The following is a 22,895-nucleotide window of genomic DNA, read 5'->3' as shown; positions in this document are numbered from 1 at the left end:
GGAGGCATAATGAAATTAACCATCTTATTAAAGCAATGTTTACTTTTTAAATAAACTACCCTACGTTAGTGGAGTGAACCCTGTCCAGTGGTTCTCAGACTTCCGTGGACATGGGTCTTCTGTGGGGAACTTGTCTGTGAGGGTATGTGTAGCTGCTTCATGAAGTGCCAAGAGTCAGCTGTTATTATTTTCATAGCCACCAAATTAATGATTCTCACAGACCACTTTGCTGTCTCAAAAGAAAGCCCATTTCCAGCATAGCAATCCCCTCGAATATGCCGATTGAAATAGAACTTAATTACCAAAGAGGCTGGCAAGGTACTGCCAGAGGAATTTTCTTCCATTCTTCTGCTGTTTATAAATAAACTAGAGATTTCCAAGACTTCATTGTGGAGGTTTCGCAGCTGAAGATGTCGATATCCTGAAAAATTACAGAATTGGGAAAAGCCTGTTAACCGTGCGCTATGGAGCTCTGCAAAGAAGACACTCCATGGAGATTAATGAATGACAGGTGGAAATATCACCTTAAAATGGGCAGGGGATGACAACAGGCATGTGACCAGCAGGCATCTTTTCACTGGGAGGGTGCTGCCCAGGACCGTTTCTAACTTAGACTCAAACAGACACCCTAACCTCAAACAAAAATTAGCAGGAAAACCTGATCATTTTGACATCAAGGCATGGACAGCCCCTGTTTTACTAAGGGTGGATCTTTCATCTGGTAGCAGCTTTCGTGATAAAAATATTTCAACAAGAGAGGTTCGATTAAAGAAGCGATGGTGTGAGCGTCAGTATAGAATGGAATAATACGCAGCCCATAAAAGTGGTGATGTAGAAATACAGGTAACATGAAAAGTTGCTCACTATATACATTAGAGAGTGAAAACCAGTAATTTGCAAAATACTAAGATTGGTAGGAAGCCTATTGTTTAAAAACATTTCTCATGGGTCCTATGCATGGGCAGAGAAATAAAGCCTGCAAAAGACATTTATCTAAAGTGATCATGTTGGAGAGATGAAATGATGGATAATTTTTAAAAAAGTTTTTGCTATTCCTTTCTTTCTCACATGTCTGTAATAACTGTTATGGGCTGAACTGTGCTCCCATTCACATGTTGAAACCTGAACCTCTCCTACCTCGGAATGTGACTATTTGGAGATAGGTCCTTTAACAAGGTATGTTAAAATGGGGTCATTAGGGTGGGCTCTAATTCAATATGACTGGTGTCCTTAGAGGAAGAGCCTATCAGGACACAGACATGTGCACACAGACTAAGATCATGGGAGGACACTTTGAGAAGCTGGCCACCTGCAAGCCAAGGAGAGAGGCCTCTGAAGAGACCAGACCTGCTGACACCTTGATTTCAGGCTTCTAGCCCTTAGAATTGTGAGGGAAAAAAAATTCTGTTGTGGTATTTTGTTATGAAACCCCTAGCAAACACATATAAGGACCAGGGGCCACTTGTATAGTGGAGAAGAGAAACAGGAAATAATGAAGGAGTAGGAAATTGCAGTGCGTCTGTGGAGCTCAGAGAATGGCAGTTTGAGTGTGGCTGGAGAGCTGGGGGTGGCAGGGAACGTGTAGAACCTGGTTCCCAGAGAAGTCTGACAGAATCGGTACCTTTGGAAGCTTGTTAGACAGGCAGAATCACAAGCTCTGCTCCAGACCTAGCAACTGGGATTTGCATGCTATTACCAAGAACCACCGTGATTCCTGTGAACATCAGAGTTTGAGAAGCAATGACGAGCCAGGCGCAAGAAGCCAAAATTCCTCAGAGTGCCACACCAAAGCCAATCCACACGCCAGCAGCCCTGGCCTTTGCTCAGAATTCCCTTTCCCCTGCTTTCCATCTCATACCCACCCTGGCTCCCAATACTGGGCTTCCTCCAGGCACCACCTCCAACCATGGCTCACTGTTGCCACCCCACCTCTCCCTGCAACTCTCCCTTCTTTTGGTTTTCTTTCCTTACTTCATGCCTTGCTTTAAAAGTGCCACGGATACTATGGGTGCTGTTTGGGATTTTCATTCTACCTCGTTTTAAAGCCTTGAGTGGAATGATTCTCTGAGCAGTTACCGCTGAGCTGTTATTTTCCACAACCGCAAAACGAAGGAATACAAGATCTTCAAAGTGAACCCGGAACAGAAACTGTTCGTTCCACATGGGGTTCAGAGTGTTTCGATGGATGGGCTTCGTGCGGAAATGGCAACTATCCAGGGGCATGCCCAGGACGTCCACTTCAATGCATGGGCTTCCTGTGCTGTTACTAGGACAGACATTTTGGCCAGAGACAATCTGAAGGGGGAGAAAAAGGGATCAAGATGAAAGAAAAGTGAATACAACTTCTGGACTTCGCTACTTCCACCCACAAAGAAGGCCTTAATGGATGAGGTAAATGATTAATAGTACTGTTAGGCAAAACCAAGTGATAGTAGTCAGGTAAGCACACTACTGAAAGCATGAAAAGTCTATTTTGTCAATAGTGTTCACTTTACTGTGATCTTTCAACTCTCCAAGTGTGTTGTCAAAAATTAACTCATAACCTTCTATAAACAGACAAAACTACACTCAACTCTAGCTAAAGTGGTCAAATAGAAAAAGAGCTATACCTTCCTGTCTCAGGGAAAGAAAGAAAAACACAGAATAGTCAGAAATATCTGTGAAGGGGAATGTGGTGTATCATGAGCAGACTTCTTTGAAGAGAATGAGTAAAGATCAAAAGATGAGAGATGACCTTGTCTCTCTCCTACCTCCCACCCAGTTTTTTTTTTTTTTTTTTTTTTTTAAGCTAAGAGGGAACAAAAGAACAGGGAAATAGAAGTTTGGTGCCATGGTGCACATCTGTAATCCCAGCAGCTGGGGAGGCTGAGGCAGGAGGATAGCGAGTTCAAAGCCAGCCTCAGCAACTTAGTGAGGCCCTAAGCAATTTAGTGAGACCCTGTCCCTAAATAAAATACAGAGTAGGGCTGGAGATGTGACTCAGTGGCTAAGTGCCCCTGGATTCAATCCCCAGCACCAAAAATAAGCAACAACAACAACAATAAAAAAACAACAACAACAAAACAACAACAACAACAACAAAAAAAAAAAAAACCAGGGAAATCTGTTTTTAAGGGCAATCTATGGAGTTTTGACAATAAGTTGTTTAAGCAATGAAATATATAAGGAAAGGACCAGGAATGATAAAAGTTAAGCTAGAAGCAGGAAAGATGCTTCACTGTTTATATATTGATGCAGGTTTGTCTGATCTTAGAGCTCATTGGAACTAAAGGTCAGCTGATCTAATAAGGAGATCAACTTTTTTTTTGGTACTGGGTATTAAACTCAAGAGTGCTTTACCACTGAGCTACATCCCCACACCTTTTTGTTTATTTTTAAAAATAAAAATAAAAAGGTTCTTTTAAGTTGCAGAAGGTCTTGCTAAATTGCTGAGACTGGCCTTAAACTTGAGATCCTCCTGCCTCAGCCTCCTGAATCACTAGGATTATAGGCATGGGCCATGGTGCTTGACTGGAGCCCCGCTTTTATGGGGTCTACTTGTAGTTATGATTCTGTGGAACTGATGATGGTATATCAGGAAATCGGGGACTTCATGACTACCGGTACTTGGCTCTGGCAAACACAGCACCTGATGACTGCAGCCCTAACCTAATCAGAGCCACTGTTCTCTGGGAGATAATGACATTGTGGGAACTAAATGTGCGTGACAAGGCCATGAATTCAAAACTAGTTTATATTCAGGAACACTTCAACGCTTCAGAATAGTGGCTCTACTTACAGTTAAAGAATAGATGGCAGGTTCCATGTTGTCTAGATCTCTTTCCAGTGGAGAAAACTTCTGATACATGGGGCAGTTCTTGTCCCATAGAACTGGGGGTTTCAATATATAACCACAGCCACCATTTGCCTCAAACATAGCGGCATTTAAATGCAAAGGAAGATCTGCAAAACAAGAAAAAAAAAACTTGATGCTGCTCATCACTTTGTTGCTTAAGTGTCATAAATTTAAAGTTCGAAAGAAATTTGCACCAATTTTTTGGAAACTCATGCGTGAAGCAGAGAGAATCATCCATTCATGTTATCAATCAACAAGTGCTCACTATGCACCAGGTTGTTAGGTGCCGTAGATTCAGCAGGTAACAAGACATGAAAATCTCTGTCACCATGGAACATACCATCTATGGAAATGCCTAATGTTCCCACTCCAAATCAGGTTCTGCCACTTAGAAACTCCTTTTGCAAATAAAAATCAATCACATCCATCCGCAAAATCTTGCAAAATATCTTATTTTCTACTGAATCTTGGAAAGGGATAGCAGCATTTTCTTATCCCCAAACACCAAATGATGCATGGTCAAATCTTGCTATTTCAAAGGCAAGATAAAATCTTAATAATGATAATAAAACAACAACTGGAGAAAGAGCTTTTCCTTAAAAATCTCAATTTCAACTCATAAATTACTTTTACCTCTTGTTTTATTGTAGTTAAATACAAAACAATCATCATCACATATGCTTCACATCATGTCCTCAATCCCCTCAATCATAATCTTTAAGAACTTCACACAGGCTCTAATCCTTTGTGGTCAAATTTTCTTTGGCTCAGTTCTTTGATGAACAACTGATTCCTGCACTGTTTCTGGATTCTTCCTCACTCACACACTCATCTGATGGCTGAAGTCTGTATAAAAGTTGCCCAAGTGAGCAAAAGGTTTATGAGACACACCTGACAAATGTTCCCTAGGATAGATTCCTTCCAAATGCAGAATGAACTTTGCTCCATGGACCAACATCAAGGAAAAGTGTGGTAATCACCTTGGAACCACAAGAAGTTGGCCCCTGCTCTTGTGTCTTATGTGTAAAAATTTTCCATGTATCTGGGGTTGGCCAAGATTATGTGCAGGAATTCCTGGGATAAGGATGTCTTAGACATATGAGAGCTTCTTGCATCTCAGTCTCCTTCTCTGTCAAATTTGTGTATGGCACCGGATTTGCCAGGCCCCCTTCCAGTGCTGATTGACTGATTTCATGGAGGTCATGCTGTCTTACTTTCAGTAGGAGAAAATTCTCTTCCCTGGCCACTCTGTGTCAGAGAAAGCAGATGTGGCTGGGATGGATTAGAGAGTGAAGCAAACTAGCTCACACAGGATAGGTAAATATGAAATAGACATACGCAGGTTGAGCATCCCTAGTATGAAAATTTGAAATCTGAAATTCTCAAATATATGAAACTTTATGAGTACTGACATGACACAAGTGAAAGATTTCAGGCCTAACCTCCCCTGATGGGTGAGCACTAAAAATATTGTATAAAATTACCTTAAGGCTATGTGTGTAAGGTGCATATGAAACCCCAAAAATTCTGTATTTAGACTCAGGTTCCAGCCTCAGGATATCTCACTATATGTACATGCAAATATTTCAAAATCCAAAAAAATCCAAACCCAATAAACACTTCTAGTCTCAAGCATTTTGGATAAGGGATACTCAACCTGTATTACTAACAATAGTCAAGAGCTGCTCACACTTAACTGATTATGATGTTAACTCCATTCAGATTTGAAGTCTGATCTCATTTGCACTGTGTCTATCCTAATAGTTTCACATAACTTTCAAGCACTTTTTCTTAACTAAGGTGTTACATGGTGACCCAATATGTAAAACAGACCCATGTGGAAGTGCTCAGTTTGAAATAAAGGTGAGATCTGAAATATGAACACTCTTTCTCTCCCCTAGGAGTGGTCTCAGAACTTTATCCGTGACTTTAGTTTGAAAACCCCTGTTCTAATCCAGTGAAAGAATAGACAAGAATCAATGTAACCCTACCTACCCTTCTGAATCAATGTACATGATGGATCAAGCATACCAATGCCTTTACGGTCTTCTATTCATTCAGAAACTGTGTATTAAGTAGACCCCATTCTCATATTATTTGTCCTTATATTTCAAATCACAAAAAGTGCAACTATCATGCAATAAAGCATAATAAGTGCTTTTTTAAAAGAGGTTTTTCTTCTAACTGGAGTTGCATATTTTTACACCTATAGGTTCTGTATATGAAGGAGAAATCTGTTCTGCACCCATGTGGAAAGAATTCAGAGTCTTGCTGCTGGCAAAAATCACCCTACCAGCCTTGGGTCAGTTTCCTGTCAGATTCCTGCAAGACCCCTTATTACAGACCACTTCTGACCTTGGAATTGACAGAATCAGCAGAAAACTGGAGAAGAAAATGTCCTATGTCCATAGACAACCCTTTGGGGTATCAGGTCCTCTGACAGCCAGGAAATGATAAGTCAGATGATTCCCGAGACATATTGGGAGGCTAGGGGCACAATGGAAGGGATCATGGAAAATAGAGCACTTTCTAATCCAGGAATTCTTGACTCTTATCTATTTGGAATTGCAATTCACAGAGAAGTAAATGCTTGGAAGAGATCTGGACCAAATCTGATTGCAAGTTCTGATTGCAGTGGGGTTGATAGAGATAGTCTTTCAACTCAGGGCAGCCTGATGTATGCAAGGGATTAAACCAGGCTCCACCCCCAGTTTGCAGAAATGAAGACCACTTTTATAGACAGACACACTAACACCGCATGTGGCCTTTGCCTTGTCCAGCAAGGGGAGATGTTTAATCAATGCTTGCTGCACTGAATCATGGGAGGTGAGTGGGCAGCACTTCCTCTGGGATAAAAGACAAGGGAAAGGACCTTGAGGATGAACCACAGGGCAGAGTCATCCGCTTCCCCTGAGTGGGCAGTTTGAACATGTGCTCCTGGCCTGCTTTGGGGACATGAAAAGTGTTCAGGGGTGAGTGGAGGACAAGTTGTAGCTTCCGTGTGTGCTGTTGGACTTCAGGGGTGGCTCAAAGAGGGGCGACTCTTTGTTCCCCTTCAGTAAGGGTTCCCTTTGCCATCAATGGAGCCAGTGTGTCTGCATCAGTCTTGGCACTTTAGGAGAAAGGGCACATCCAAAACCAAACACACATCCATTTCCTTGAGAAAATCATTTTGCTAGTTGTTTCAGCGCACTTAAAATATTTCGGTATCATAATAACCAAGGGCGCCAGTGGACACAGGGCTACAGACAGGGCCAGGGATGTGAACCCACAAGCCTCTCAGGAAAGATTGAAAAGAAATGGAAAATAAATTCTTTTACAACTTTGAAAGTATTTCACCATTATTTCCACTGGTTAGTCCAAATCATACTTTTTTAAAAAAATAACTTATCAAATGCACTTAAGGATAGTTAACTTTTGTGGAATGCTTTCCAGGTGCCAGGCCAGGCGCTGTGCTAAGTATGTGACTTCACCTGCATCAGCTTATTTAATTTAAAAGGAAAAAGGAAACAGAACAAGGGGAAAAAAACCCATGATCGATATCTCTAACCACATGTCTTTGGGGTCAGCCACAAGAGGGTACTGTTGGTTGGCACCAGTGGCAGGGAGCTAACTGGTCCCAGACCTAAAGCCAAGGACTGACCTCAGCTGGAGACAGGGCTGTGCTGTGGTTTATGGTTCAGCACGGTTAGTTAGGATCAGACTCAGTTCACATGAGTTAAATGATAAAGGCTGCTCTGCTGTTCAAAGCAAAGATTGTGGTTTTTGAAGAGCTTCTAGGAAACATTCCTTGTCGACTCTTTCCTCACCTTCTGTAGCTCTCCTTCTTTCCTCATCCAGTGGAAACAAAACACTTTATCCTCCACCCTCTCCCAAAACTTGAATTTGTCACTGCAAGTCATCCAGTAACTGAGAACAAATTAATTATTTTGCCTTGGTTTGCTTCTCTGAGAGAGGAGGATCATTTCTTAGTGTTGTTGTAAAGATTACATAAAATAATAGCAGTCAAGAATTTAGCATAGTGCCTGGTATGCACTGAGCATGCAATAAATGGAAACTTTTATTCTGGAGTTTTTAGATGGTACTTGAATCTCATCAACAGTGGAGGAACATGAACACTACTTTCTCTGTTTCATGCAATTCATATGCCTGTTCTCTTATAATGTGCAACCCTTACAGCACTGACCAGTATCCTCCACCTCAATTACAAAGGGCTGAAAAAAAAAGGTAAAATGGGTCTAGTTTGCACAATGTTTGGAGTGATGTTTTTTTTTTTTTTTTGACTGCAAGAAATCCCTACCCCACAGCCAGGTATGGTGGCATTCACTTGTAGTCCCAGCCACTAGGGAAGCTGAGGCAGAAAGGTCACTTGAGCCCAGGAGTTTGAGGCCAGCCTGGGCAACATAGGCAGATTCCAGCTTAGAAAAGGAAAAAGAAAAAAACAAGAAAAAAAAAAAAAGAAAGAAAAGAAATATCCTGTCCCAGAAGAACTTTAAAAAAAAAAGTAGGGCTTGGGGGTGTGGCCAATGGTAGAGAGATTGACAGCATGTGTGAGGCCCTGGGTTCAACCACCTGTGCCAGAAACAAACAAAACTGGACCGGGCTCTGTCAAGAGAAGCCTTGTGATTAAAAAGTTCTTTAAAAAAGGGATGGAGCCCCTTCCCTCCAAGGTGCTTCTCTACCAACTGAGCTATATCCCCAGCCTTCCAAGGGGCTTTTCTATCATCTTAGCTATGAAACATCAGAGGCACAATTCAGTATCAAATTTAGTTTGGTTTTTCAGCCTCTGTAGGTTCGCCCTCACTTGACAACATGGACTCTGAACCCTTTGTTAAAAAAAAAAAAAGGTTGTTTGCAGAACCACATTTACTGGCATAAAGATGCAGAGGAGAGAGGTGCAGATGCAGGTTCATTACCGTCGGTCTGGTAGTTGAGTGCCACGAGCTGTATCCCATGGAGCCAGAACATGAGGGGGTTGGGGTTGGATGAGTCGATGCGGGTGGCGGCTGGGTAGGTCCTCAGCAGCTGACAGGTGGTGTGCTGGATCAGTTTCTGAGAATACCTGCGACACAGACGTTTGGCGGCATTTTCATTCAGCGACGAGATATGATAGCATTTGGGAGTTCTAATGATAGCGCTGAGGGATGTGGTTGGGTTCAGAGGGGAAGAAGAAGATTCCTCCCAGGTCTGTCGAATTCCTTCATAGGAACCTAAACTCCCCAAAAGATTAGCCTCAGATTAGTGTTGAAACCTTACACGTTTAAGAAAGATAGACCTGAAGACACCCCCACCAATAGCCATAACACATAACTACATCAGAATAAATCTTGAATTTTACGTGAGAGTTAGTCTGCCACTTTGAAACAACAGGTGTCTACTGAGTTTTAAAAAGAGGATAGGGCTGGGGTTGTGGCTCAGTGGCAGAGCACTGGCCTAGCACGTGTGAGGCACTGGGTTCCATCCTCAGCACCACATAAAAAAAATAAAGATATTGTGTCCATCTACAACTAAAAGTATTTTTAAAAAGTAAATAAAAAGAAGATAGTGGACTGGGGGCATTACTCAGAAGTAAAGCCCTGAGTTTGATCCCCAGCATCAAAAAATAAAATAAAATGAAGGTAGCAAAACTGACATTTATTTACTTATTTATTTTGGTACTAGGAATTGAACCCAGGAGCACTTTACCACTGAGCGATATCCAGGCCATTTTTATTTTTTATTTTATTTTATTTTTTTAGATTTCAAGGCAGGGTCTCCTTAAGTGACTTTAGGGCCCTGCTAAGTTGCTGAGGTTGGACTTTACTTTGTAATCCTCCTGCCTCAGCCTCCCTAGTCATGAGGATTATAGGCATGTGCGACCACACTCGGCTGCAACATAGATTTAAATGAAAATCCTGAAGTCCTTCGCCTCTACACCTCATCTGCTCTGTGGATACATTGTACAAGTACACAACAATATATGTACAAGGTTATAAAACCCACAGAAAACAAAAACAGGAAGCAACCCAAAGTTATCAGTGATGAAGTGATTTAATGTCAGTATATCCACACAATAAAATACCATGTGGGTATTAAAAAGAATAAGATAGATATATGTGCAGAAGGTTATGTAAAATTTACAGCAAGTATAAAAGTGATATGAGTTTGTTCAGTTATATCCCACTTGGATTATCTTTAAAAAGATTTTATTTTTCTTGAACAAAACGCAATCAACTTAAGAATGGTTTACCTCTGGGAAGTAGCACAAGAACACTGAGAGTGGAAAGGAATTTTAATAATACTCTGTGTTGTTTGAATTTCAACTATGAGAATTTATTACTTTCACAATAAAAAGTAATTAGAAATAAAATGGATATATCTTCTGGGTAAAGAGTGCTGTTCCAAGAACCACTAGAATGTTCCAAGGTGCTTCCAATTCTTACTTCTGAGTCAAAAGTAAAAATGTTAGAATATCTCCAGTGAAGTGTTATTTTTAGTGAGCTGAAAGCATAAATTAGTAATTTAAAAATATTTATGCCATTAGATAATGTGAACATTCGTGAAAATAAAAAAGAATTTCCAAATTCAAGGGAAGTGCTTAGACAGCAAAAGACATGAATCATCCAACACGCAGGATCAAGCAAAGAATTTGTAAGAAGGTGACTTTACTTTTTCCAGATGTTTTGTTAAATGATGCTGTCTCCCCTGGGCTCATTCTGCCCGGATTGTTGCCAAAAATGGACTTCCTGCTTTTCCTTTCTTTTCCTCTGCTAGAGCCAGATGCATTTAGAGTTGACAGGCCTGTTCCCATAAAATGAAAATAAATAAGCCAAAAACTTACAGGCAACATTTTCCATCCCTGTTAATGTTTATTTTGAAGTCCTACTATTCCCCATAACTCAGCACAGAAGACCTGCTAGCATTTTTATCACTGTTAATAATAGTATTGTAGGCAATTATAGTGTAGTTTTTATCTCTACAGGCAAAGGCAACAAGAAGTGAATGCTTACTACAGAATAATCACAAGCTCTGTCTCTCTCATATCCACACACACCTAGTTGATGGTACACCTGAAAGATTTTTAAAAGTTGTGTGAAAAAAAGTGCTGCAGTCAAGATTTAATTCATACTTAATTCACAATTAATTACTCATTTTCAAGAGATAAAAGCATGATTTCAAGCCTGAACTTTACCTTCACGTTGTTCAGGTTCAGTTCCTTCTGGTCTGAGCCTTGACTTTACACACTCTACCTTCCTCAGTTCCCTTATTTACAAAATGGGTGTGATTATAGAAACTCACCCTTAGGGTTAGTTTGGGAATTCAATGGGAAATACACTGTGATGATAATAAAAATTTCATGGCTTCTCTTTCTCCTGGTCCAAGCACTCCCTGGACCCTTCACACCTGGTACAGTGCCTGGTGCACAGCAGGAACTTGTTGCATATTTGCTGAATGAGAAAATGAATGCATGCCACACAGACCTGGTTCCAGTATAAGAGTGACTTAAAGGTTCTAATGAAGCCAGAGTTGCCTCCAAATCATTCCCAGGGTTCATAACTGTACCTTTAGGAGAGCAATTCCTTAAGCTGAAGTGGTTTCAAGGAGATTTTTTTTTTTGTACGAGGGATTGAACTCAGGGGTACTTGATCACTGAGCCACATCCCCAGCCCTACTCTGTATTTTATGTAGAGAGAGGGTCTCACTGAGTTGCTCAGTGCCTCACTTTTACAGGAATGCGCCACCACTCTTGGCAGTCAGGAACTCTTTTTTGAAACAGAAATATACCTTCGAGAACAACATCAGAGATAGAATAATGTTTAAAAGCATAGACTTTGGGGTGAGAAAACTTGAGTCTCAGAGAGGAGATTTGCCTTTGCCAAAGTCACAGGGATCAGGTAGCCAAGGGCCCAGGTCTCTGAGCAATGATCTGGTCCAATGATATCTTCACCATCTAATACTTCTCTTGGCTGTCTCGCTCTCTGTCTCTCTCTTAACTTATTGGTTTGGCTGTACTCTTAACTGCAGAATAATTAAAGACCAAGGAGGTGCCCAAATATGTACCTATAAATGCAAAGAGCTCCCCAGAAGGAGATAGTGCGATGGGTTGCAGCGTCTCAGGTACTTCATGGGAGCCTTGGCCTTGCAGCTTGGACAGTGGCCAAGGGAGAAGGAAGGATAGGCTAGGTTGAGGACATTGTGGGAGCAAATGCCTGGCAGCAGGAAAGACCTTGGTGTATGTAGCTGCTTGATGAGAGTAGGGGATGTGGCAGGGCTTACTGGGAAGCATATAGAAACTAAGGAGCTGGGGTCAGATGATAAAAATACCATACTCTTCTTTTTCTTTTCTATTAGAAGAAGGAAAACACAAGAAGATAAAAGATGTAATTGAGAAACAAATCCTCTAAGATAGAAGATATGAACAGGAAAAAAACCCAGCTACTTCCTCGGCCCTGAGAAAGATAAGACAGTGTGGTGAAAAGAACACAGGCCTGGGAATTGAGACTCGGAGTTCTGGCTCTCGTCTGACATTGCCCAGGTTTGTAATGGTGGGAAACTCAATTTACTTCTGCGGGCATCAGTCCACATGATCTTATGGTACCTAAGTCCTCTGTGGGTGTTTTTGCATATGGCTCCTGGGATGGGAGTTAGTGGGGTGAAAGGTGAGAGACATTGAAGTTGATAATGTAACTTATCAATTAAACTTATCAAACTTAAAATCAATAGGGTAACAAATGAACATTTTGTGACATTTTCCTCTTGTGCATCAAAACAAGTTATAACAACAATAAATATTTAGAAGATATTGTAGCAATGATTCTAGCAACATAATTTAGTTACTTGGAGAAAGGAAATAAAATTGGGGTGAGGAAAAGGTAAGAAACTTCAAATAGATTTAAATATACCTATTAAAGAATAAGTACTATTTAAATACTTTTAAACTATATACTTGGAATTTTAAAAATAAGTCAACCACATGCTTAGTGTATGCCTCGAGTCAGAGTAAATAATCTCTTGGCCCTTCCATGATTCTCTGTTGGTATAGAAAGTTTATCTTTCGCTCTGACTATAAATATCTATGAGGATTTGTGCTCCTTAATTACTCAGTGCTTGAGAAATGACAAAGTCAGGGTAATGGATTGGGTATACCCAGTGTCACTTGTATTTATGAAGAATAAGAGATGCAGTGAATGTGATTTTTTGGAACAGTGTAACCATCACACTTGATCACACAATTGAGGACATGCCAGTCATGATAACTGACAGGTAAAGAATTTTCCTCCATTGTAAAAATAATTTCATGAGATGCATGATTGTAGCATATTTAGGTCTTATAAAGTCTTGCTCTGTGAAACAAAAATGCTAGCTTCCTGTATTTCTGTTGAAATATTTACTTGCTACTTTTTCACTCATATTCTCTTGAACAGAATTTGCTAGCAGACAAGCAGTAGCAACTACCGAAAGTTTACAGTTACTGGGAGAAAATGTAAAATTAAGGAATCTAGGAATTTTTTTCCTGCCTCTGGTGTGTGAAAAGGCCACTGTGGCCTAATTTTTTTTTTTTTTTTTTTTATAGCTCAACACTTTTGCCCCATTTGCCAGGCACAGTGTGAGAACTGGTGCTTAAGCTAAGCTCTGATGAGTTCAGTCCATCTTGAAAAGGTGAGGTTTGGCATTTTAACTCCCCTCACTAGTCCAAGTTTATACACCCATTACTTTTTTTTTTTTTTTTTTTTTTTTTTATATATTTATTTATTTTTTTTACGTTTACATAGGGTAATGATGTTTATTATATTTTTCCCCTCCCCCCCACCCCTCCCACCCCTCCCACCCCTCCCACCCCTCTTTTCCCTCTACACAGTCCTTCTTTCCTTCATTCTTACTGCTCTCTTTAGCCTAACTCTACCTAACCCTAAACCTAATGCTAGCCCCTCCCACCCCCCATTATATGTCCTCATCCGCTTATCAGCGAGATCATTTGTCCTTTAGTTTTTTGAGATTGGCTTATCTCACTTAGCATGATATTCTCCAATTTCGACCATTTGCCTACAAATGCCATAATTTTATCATTCTTCATTGCGGAGTAATATTCCATTGTATAAATATGCCACAGTTTCTTTATCCATTCATCAACTGAAGGGCATCTAGGTTGGTTCCACAATCTGGCTATGGTGAATTGAGCAGCAATGAACATTGATGTGGCTGTATCTCTGTAGTATGCTGATTTTAAGTCCTTTGGGTATAGGCCAAGGAGTGGGATAGCTGGGTCAAATGGTGTTTCCATTCCAAGCTTTCTGAGGAATCTCCACACTGCTTTCCAGAGTGGTTGCACTAATTTGCAACCCCACCAGCAATGTATGAGTGTTCCTTTTTCACCACATCCTCGCCAACACCTATTGTTGCTTGTATTCTTGATAATCGCCATTCTAATTGGGGTGAGATGAAATCTTAGGGTGGTTTTGATTTGCATTTCCCTTATTACTAGGGATGTTGAACATTTTTTCATATATCTGGTGATTACTTGTACATCTTCTTCTGTGAAGTGTCTGTTCATTTCCTTAGCCCATTTGTTGATTGGATTATTTGTTATACACCCATTACTAATGTTCAGACTGGTCCTCCAATCTCAGCTCTTTCCTGTCCTTAGAAATCTGATGCAAGGGGATTCTCTTTCTGAGGAGGAGGAGGTGAATTTTTCTAACCTCCATGTATTTGTGGACTCTCCTGACTTTTCCACTTGTTGGTGCCCCTTTTGTGGGACACATAACTGGGTGAATTAAGTGCATTGGGACCTCCCTATCAAGAGAGGCAGAGTATTGTGTGCTTCAGGACATGATTTGGAGACAGGCTTCAGATTCACATATCTACCGTTTACCAACTTAAATGGACACTTTTTGGAGAAATGGTTCATCCACATAAATTCACTGTACTTTTAGAAACATTCCATTGGGGAAGCTTTCTCCCCTGCCACGACCCCATCCTTGGTCCTTGCAGTTTAGGTAGAGCCTCACTATGCAGCTCGGGAATGGAGCCTGTCACTTAGGCTCCAGACCGTCAGAGCATGGCATCCTCATGGTCACAGCGATTGGTTTGGGTTTGAGCAAAGAACCCAGTGAGAAACTTCTTCTGGAAGCTCTGAAGAAACATTGCACTGGAGACACATCTGAAGTATACAGTGCTAGCCTGCTATGGCTGTCTTGCAAACACAAAGGGGAAAAGGCCAACAGAGTGGCGGTAAAGTGACAAATGGGGAAACAGAAAGCATGTGCCCCATGCTTTCTGTTTGGATCAGGCTGTACCTAAAACGTGTACATCTTTGCTCTACATTTCTCAACACATGAGCCAATAAATTTCTCTCTTTGCTTAAGTCGATTTCTACATCTTTCAAATAAGAATCTTAACTGAGATCCTTTGAAACCTTGGGCAAATTACTTTATCTCACTCAGATTTTATTTTATTTAAAAATGAAGATAATACCACTGACCTCACAGGGTTATTAAAAATAGTCAAAGGGATGATTTATATAAAACCCTAGGCACAAATCCTGATGTTTAAGTGTTTAATAAAGTTTAACTGTTGGACCTTATAGATATTATTATCAGTGATTAACTTATAAAAAGACATTGTGTAGTCTGGAAAAATGAAAATTTTATGGTATTTTTCCTCATGTGCAATCAAAGCAAATAATAATAATAATAATAATAATAATAATAATAAACATTTAGAAGGTATTACAACCATTAATTTGGCCACACAATTTATTTTGGAGTGTTCACAATGTCTAATTTGATAAATAGGATATTTCCTTCCTTTGGTATCTTTGACTGCTACAGATGGCATTGCCTACTTTTTTACCTGGAAATTTCACTGCTTGGCAATAGATGACAAGGTCAGAAAGCTCTGGTGCAATCTGTCTGCTTTCTTTTTTATTCTGAGGAAGATAAAATTCTTCTCCCAGTTCCATGTCATAAACCTATCGAGAGAAAATGATACCGTTTTCCATGGAAGGTAGAAGCCACTCGCCTATGCATTCTGAACTCACCTGTACTTCTCTGGGGTCATCAGCGTGCTTCAGTACTTATCTGCAATCGGGTCCTAACACCTCACCTGGAGTGAAAGCTTTCTGAGGGCAAGAACGAGACTCATTCATCCTTCAAGCCCCTGAGGGCACAATCCACTGACTTACACAAAGAACAGCTCATCACTTGATACATTAATAGAGAATTGACTATATACCTACGGTGGCTCAACTTTTTTTTTTTTTTTTTTTTTTTTACATATTTTATTACTCTGTCATCCAACAATGTCACTCACAGCAACTCTGTCTGTAGATCTTAGTTTACATGCTGTGAGGCCCTTGAGGGTAGGGTCTGGGCACCTCAATCATCTCCCTATTCTTGGTGTCATTCCTCTTTAATACTTCACAGTCTGGACCCCTTTTATCTTCCTGGTCATTCCAAATGCATATAAGACTTTATGCAATTCCCTGAACAACCAAGCTGTCCTCTTGGCCTGAATACCCTGATTCTGTCTGCTTGGCCAAATCATCCTTCTCAAATGTCACCTTCCCTGAGGGCCTGTCCTTGATTCTCTGATAGCACAGTGCAACTGCTGTTCTTTGTACACGTCTACAAGTCTGTCTCTATCACTATGCCACCTCCTGTGCCACTTCAGTGTCTGCCACACATATACCTTCAGTAGGTATTGGTGGGATAAATCAATGACCAACTATCACGAGAGGCAGATGGGCATCCCATATTTTCACCATGTGGCATCCAAGGGTCAGTGAGGGCAAGGGTGAAGGGAAGGGATAGGAAGTGGGTACTATGGTCCAAGTATTATTTAGCAGAAACCATTCACTCACCTTTCCTTTGTTGCAAGCAGAGTTATCTGCCTTTTTTATCCTCTTGGGAATTTCTTCATTATACTCAAACTGGAGCTTGTCAGTACATGATTTATTTTCAGGTCTGTCTTCCAGAATGTTGTCTGAAAATGTGTTAGCAGGCTTCAGTAACAAGATCCAAATGTGACACTTAAGGGCAACACGTACAGCATTGTGAGGGCAGCCAGACATTTGTACTTATCTGCAAGACTGAGGCTCTGTCTACATGATACCAAAATAATGGCTGAACCATAATTTTAGAAATTGGGTTGACATATATAATTTCAATTTAACTTACAAATTTACCAGTTGTTTTGGTACCATATAGACATAATCTAAATGAGAGTGCTCATTTTCAAACAGATGGTTAGAACTCTGCAAACACTGTGGGAAATATTCTGCATCAAGAAGCTGACAAGTCTGGGAAGGATTTAGTGGTTGAAGCACTTCTAGATGGTATATATATGATTTAATCACCCTTGCCTTAAAATGAAGCTATTGATTTCTTTTACCTTGAGAAATGTCAAAACCAGTGTGTGGCGGGAGAGGACACTTACTGTTATGTGCAATGCAAAGTTTTCATATGTACAATTAATTGGAAAGCAAAGTCTTCACAATTGTTTGAATTATTAAGTGATAATCTTAAGAACAGGAATTAAAACATGTAAATCTATCTAAGGGTGACAGATATTCTTTTTTTCTTTTATGGCTCCTTTTTGGCATTTCTATTCAGAATGACTGTAAAAGTGTGAGCAGTATATCATGATTACATTTTTTTTTTTTTTTTTTTGGTGGTGCTAGGGATTGAACCCAGGGCCTTGTGCATTCAAGGCAAGGCAAGCACTCTACCAACTGAGCTATATCCCCAACCCTATGATTATACTCTTTTAATATGAAAAACAAGAAAGCTAATTTCACACTCATCAGACTACAAATGCTTAGACCAAAATATCCTTGTAGCAAATCAGGCGGGCTGCCAAGAAGTAAACTAGACCAATGATTTCATTACATTTGTATTCACAAAAGTGTCACAACTTCATGCTCATCAGGCCCAAGATGTTGGAAACATAATGCTGATACCCATGCAGTTAAAATGTCCATTTCAGGTGATGTTTACCTTCCTGACTGTTAGGAGCAGGGGAAGCAGTAAGTACATCTGCTACAGAAAAACAGAATCAGACAGGGTATACAAGTAAGGAGAAATGAGACAAAAAGCCAGATAAATTAAACTAAGACATGAAGCAAAGCATAAATAACAGCTTAGATTACAAGATAAAGAAAACAAGATATGTTTGGTAGATTTAATACTTTGACTATACACGTACGCAAGGGCTAGCAATAAATATATGCAAACATCGTTACTATTAATCATGCTATCAGTGGCCACATTCATATTACATATTTTCAATTATGGACAGTTGTGATACTCCCAGTATAAGTTTAGTTCAAATGACAGAAATCAGTTAATTTGTTAAAATCTTGCAGTTGTTGTTATAAAACATGCATATATTACGTTGTAAATTCAAACTTGTGCTCCAGTGTATGTTTAAAACTAGTTGAAGTGAACAATAACATGCGTGGAAATTAAATGAAATAAATATCCATTAAGAATTTATGATCCAAAAGGCAGAGTGGCAATTAGTAGCAAAGTTAAATACATAACCCTCATAACTTCCTTAGAGTTTTCTTGAAATAATTCTGTGGCTGGGTGTCATCTCACTTTTATAGCCAAGAGAGGATTTAGGTTCATTTCTTTATCTTATGGGTATGAAAACTGAAGACTAGAGATGTCATAGAGACACACTGGGGACCCTGACTTCAGAGACGGGTTTCCTCGGTGGCCCTCAGGAGGCTGGTGAAGCTCCTGCAAATGTGTGCAGAATTTTGAGAGCACATTTATTTCTCAGAGGTGACTGGTCACAGCTTCTGTTTCTCAGAGGGACTTATTACAAGAAGCATAGAAAACTCAGAGTCCTCCTAAGAAGCAGCCAGGATTCTAGTTTCCCCAGCAGGCAGGATTCTATTTTCTTTTTATTCCAGTTGGGAAAAGTGGAAACAGTAGAGGAAAGTAGAGATGAACACAGCACTTAGACCACCATGGAGAAACTATACACTAGATAAGGCATTTAATAGTCACATATGGAAGCCTTCATAGGACAAGCTTCAACAAGGTACAGCACAACTGCAAGGCCTATTTGGGAATCAGCTAGTCAGTGGGATCTTCGATAGAGTGGGAAATAATCACGTGTTGGGAATGGATTGAAGTTATCATAGATTACAGTATTAGTGCTAGAATTTGAGGGGTAGGGGAGAAGATCACCAAACACTTCACAGAAACTTTTTTTTATATATCAGAGGCACCTAAGCCAAGAAGGAGAAAAGGACATTGCCCAAGGACTCACAGACCGTTGAAGCTGAGCCTGATGGGGCCCTTTTTTTCGCTGATTAAAAAAAATGCATGCAACTGTCTTAGAAATTTAGTGGGGTAGGATTGAATTTTATTCTCCTAACTGAAAAAATAGATCCTTCTTCCACCTGTTCATTTTATCATTTGTAAATAAAAAAATGCCCATAATAATAATGATTGTAAAAAACCTTCTTTCTTGTTCTCAAAAGTACATAAAGCATACAGGAGTAATTTATGATGGAAAGTGAATTTGTTTTCCACTAGACTAACTTCTTACAGGGTTAAATGACATCTGCATTGATTGATTTCTTAAGTGTGGTTTTCATTTCATTTCTGTATAATTTTTTTCTCTATGGGAAATTACCACAAATGTAAAAGAAATCCATGGGGAAGAATAAATCTATATAAAAATGTCCACATTTCCTTCACTTTTCAGGAATAGGCTATAAATAAATTGCCTTGACTCCTTTCAATTTTCTCCCTTTTCATATCTGGTTAGTTGTGTTCCTCTTATTATCTCATGGAGTTTTGGGTCAAGTAAATTGGCTTTAAGTTGATGATATAAAACAAACAACTAATATGAAGAACAAACATGAAATGGACACAGCCTGGTATTATATTTTGGGGCAGAAAAAGACAGAACTGTCATTGGTGATGGTGGCTCATGGAACTGAAACATGATTGGAGACAACCTGAGTGTGAGAAGCAGATATTGAGAGGAGGGTGGCTGAGTTGTCACACCACTAGTAAGTGGACAATAGTTTGGGGCTAAATACATACTTAGTGAAACAATTAGTCAACATGAAAACAACATATGCTACATATATAATGTTTATATAAATAGGAACCTTGTCATTTTCTCATTACTGCATTGCTTGCTTTCAGAAGACACCCAAGAAACAGTTCAATATCAGCAAAGGTGCGGGAGAACACATTCTGCCATCTCCAGCAAATACACTAATTTAGAGCAAATGAAACACTTGAAACCGAATTCTTACATGAGTAAAATCCTTTACTAGTAACTTGTGGGTAACGTTATTCATTTGACTTTTTGGTATTGTGTCATTAGCCATCTCTACTGTTTTTTTTTGTTTTTTGTTTTTTTCCTCTTTGGTGGGGCCAGAAGGAAATGTCTTGTTGGTTTAGTAATCTGAGAACCAGGGAGGGAAGGGGAATGAGGCGCCTTTATTTTCTATCCTCCTAGAAAGTCAGAGTCAAAACGAGAAGACAGCACGGAGTAGCGATGCTGCCCCCTATTGGCGGTGGAGGAGAAAGAAAAGATTCAGTCCCGGTTTTAAAACTGCCCAGAGCCTTAGCCACATCAGAAACGGGAAGGGTGGAAGCAACTTCTCTTCTATCATTCTGTCTTTCTCTAGGAATGTGCTCCCTGCACCGGTTGTGGTCATGATGGGTGAAAGAACGAATCCCTTTCCTTCCTTGCTCCTCGCTAGGTGCCTGGATTCAGAAACTTCCAGACAATAACATAACAATCTGTGTTCTTTGTTATTTCCGCAATCCCACAGTGCTGGGGACTCGAACCTGGGCCTCGAGCATGCGAGGCAGGCACTCTAGGAGATGGGCTATAGGGCCTGCAACAATCTGTATTCTTGATCTATAGAGCTAAGGCTTATCTGGGGGACCAGGGGAGGGGCGGGGAGAAAGGAAAAATCATTCAAGTTTTTCTCTACACACAGCATTGAGCTCTTGTTTCTCTTACCGTCAGAAAGGGATTCATAGTCATAATCATATTCATCTTCTTCATCTTCCTCTTCCTCATTATTGGCAGGTGGGGGATTGGCATTCCCACCATTATAAGCCTGTGCTTGCATGGATGCTAACTGATGAGCCTGTAAGAAAGCAATCATTAATGACTACAGATGCCAACCAACTGAACTTTCACTTAGAACCGTCCAAACTACCACTTAAGGCTTACTACAGTAATTAAAAGTGGATTATCCTATTTTGATTCATTTAGGAGAGGAACAAAACATCTAGATTCATTTGAAATGCAATGTTAAAACTTGGACAAATGCCAGCATTCCTACAGGAATAATCCTGGAGCTTTTAGAAACAATTACAAAGAACCTGGGTGTAGTGCCCAGCTCCCTAGGTTCCTGGGGCAAAAACCTGAGAGAAAACTTTGGTGCCTTGAAAAATCAGCATCTGTCTTTAATGACTGAAGATGTGAATCAAACCCATCAATTCTGGAACAGTAAGTCTCTGCTGAGAAACTCCTCTCTCATTTTTTTCTTTCTTAAAGTAATATATAATTTCTCTGACCTTGAGAACAATGTTAGAATTTCTATGGACAAAGATCAAAAGAAGAGTTGCCAGTTTGAAGAAAGTTCTTTTTTAACAGACTTTACTGAACTGTAAATCAGATTTAAAAAACAGACTTAGAAACTTTGCGAAATTTGATGTGTGCGGGGAGGGAGGTCATTTATTAAATAAAGGACATGGAATTGTGTGTGTATGCATATATTATATTTATACATGCATATATGTATGTGTTCATATAGTTATATAATTCTGTATCTTATTCTATACATGTACAAAGTGTAATTATATACAATGATATTAATAAAAGACAAAAATATTAAAATGTTAACACAGAAGGGGTTCTTGATTGATTTTTGTGTCACAGAACTTTCTGGCAGTCTGATGGGGTAGAATCCCTTCTCAGAATGGTGTTTTAAATGCATAAAATAAAATGATTATAAAGGAATTAAATAGTGTTGAATAGAGTTGTCAAAGGTTTGAAAAACAAGTTTTGTATTGTGAGGATTTATGTGTTTTCTTTTCTTTTCTTTTTTTTTTTTTTTTTTTTTTTTTTTGCAGTGCTAGGGGTGGAACCCAGGACCTCATGCATGCTAGGCAAGTGCTCTACCACTGAGCTCCAATGCAGCCCCCATGCCTTTTTTGTGAGAGGGAGTCTTGCTACAATGCTTAGTCAGGTCTTAAATTCCTAGGTTCAAGTGATCCTTCTGCCTTAGTTTCTCAAGTTGCTGGGACTACAGTTGTATGCTGTGGCACCCATTTGTTTCTTCATTAACACAGTAAAAAACATACAGTGGTAGGTGATAGGTGATGTAATGTCTTTGAAAATATGATGAGCATAAATAATTCTTGGAGGTATTAGTGATGACTGTGAAGTTACATGAAAAAAAATAAAAGTCCTGTCATCTGAACTGGTGACAAAGATAGGGTGCTGTCAACACTGTTGTGGTTTGTTCCCTATGTTTACAATCAGAGGAAATGCTAAATTTCAGCAAGAGGTTAGTAAAATTAAAAACGTAATTTGTGCCAGGGGGGCACACCTGTAATCTCAGCTGCTTCAGGGGCTGAGGCAGGAGGATGGAGAGTTCAAAGCCAGCCTCAGCAAAAGCAAGGTGCTAAGCAACTCAGTGAGACCCTGTCTCTAAATAAAATACAAAATAGGGCAGGGGATGTGGCTCAGTGATCGAGTGCCCCTGAGTTCAATCCCTGGTACCCCTCCCCAAAAAAGATGTAATTTGTTTCCCTTTGCATTCATGAGTGCCCCGAGTTCTAGCTGTGGGTATTACCGAGGTTAAGAACTCCTATAATAGAGGTTACATTTGGCCCTGGAATTATGTATATTTTCCAAATACTTCTCTACTCCCTATATTTTATAAAATGTGGTGATATTATCTTCATCATAAAAATATATACTGAAGGAAGATACAGTTTAGCCTGTTGTCTATATCCAGATATAATATTGTACATGCAGTCCATTCCAGATAATTGGTCATTGTCTGGGCCAGGATTTCTCAAAA

The 22,895-nt window shown here is 39.8% G+C and overlaps 1 protein-coding gene across 3 annotated transcripts in view; it reads right to left on the bottom strand.

Annotated features, from left to right (window-relative positions):
- Plce1 (phospholipase C epsilon 1) overlaps positions 1-22,895 on the bottom strand; it is a 280,344-nt gene that overhangs the window by 18,703 nt on the left and 238,746 nt on the right. For all 3 annotated transcript variants that reach the window (XM_047553007.1, XM_047553006.1, XM_047553008.1), the window contains exons 20-27: positions 20,819-20,948; positions 16,677-16,798; positions 15,668-15,785; positions 10,484-10,615; positions 8,752-9,045; positions 3,779-3,942; positions 2,034-2,295; positions 303-421 (exon numbers count right to left, since the gene is read on the bottom strand). In XM_047553007.1, coding sequence (XP_047408963.1) covers positions 303-421; positions 2,034-2,295; positions 3,779-3,942; positions 8,752-9,045; positions 10,484-10,615; positions 15,668-15,785; positions 16,677-16,798; positions 20,819-20,948 — 1,341 coding nt within the window. The remainder of the gene's footprint in view (positions 1-302; positions 422-2,033; positions 2,296-3,778; positions 3,943-8,751; positions 9,046-10,483; positions 10,616-15,667; positions 15,786-16,676; positions 16,799-20,818; positions 20,949-22,895) is intronic.

This window comes from Sciurus carolinensis, chromosome 5 (assembly GCF_902686445.1).
Source record: "Sciurus carolinensis chromosome 5, mSciCar1.2, whole genome shotgun sequence".
NCBI classification, from domain to species: domain Eukaryota; kingdom Metazoa; phylum Chordata; class Mammalia; order Rodentia; family Sciuridae; genus Sciurus; species Sciurus carolinensis.
The sequence above is the reverse complement of the archived record's forward strand: the minus strand, read 5'-3'. Positions and strand labels throughout refer to the sequence as shown.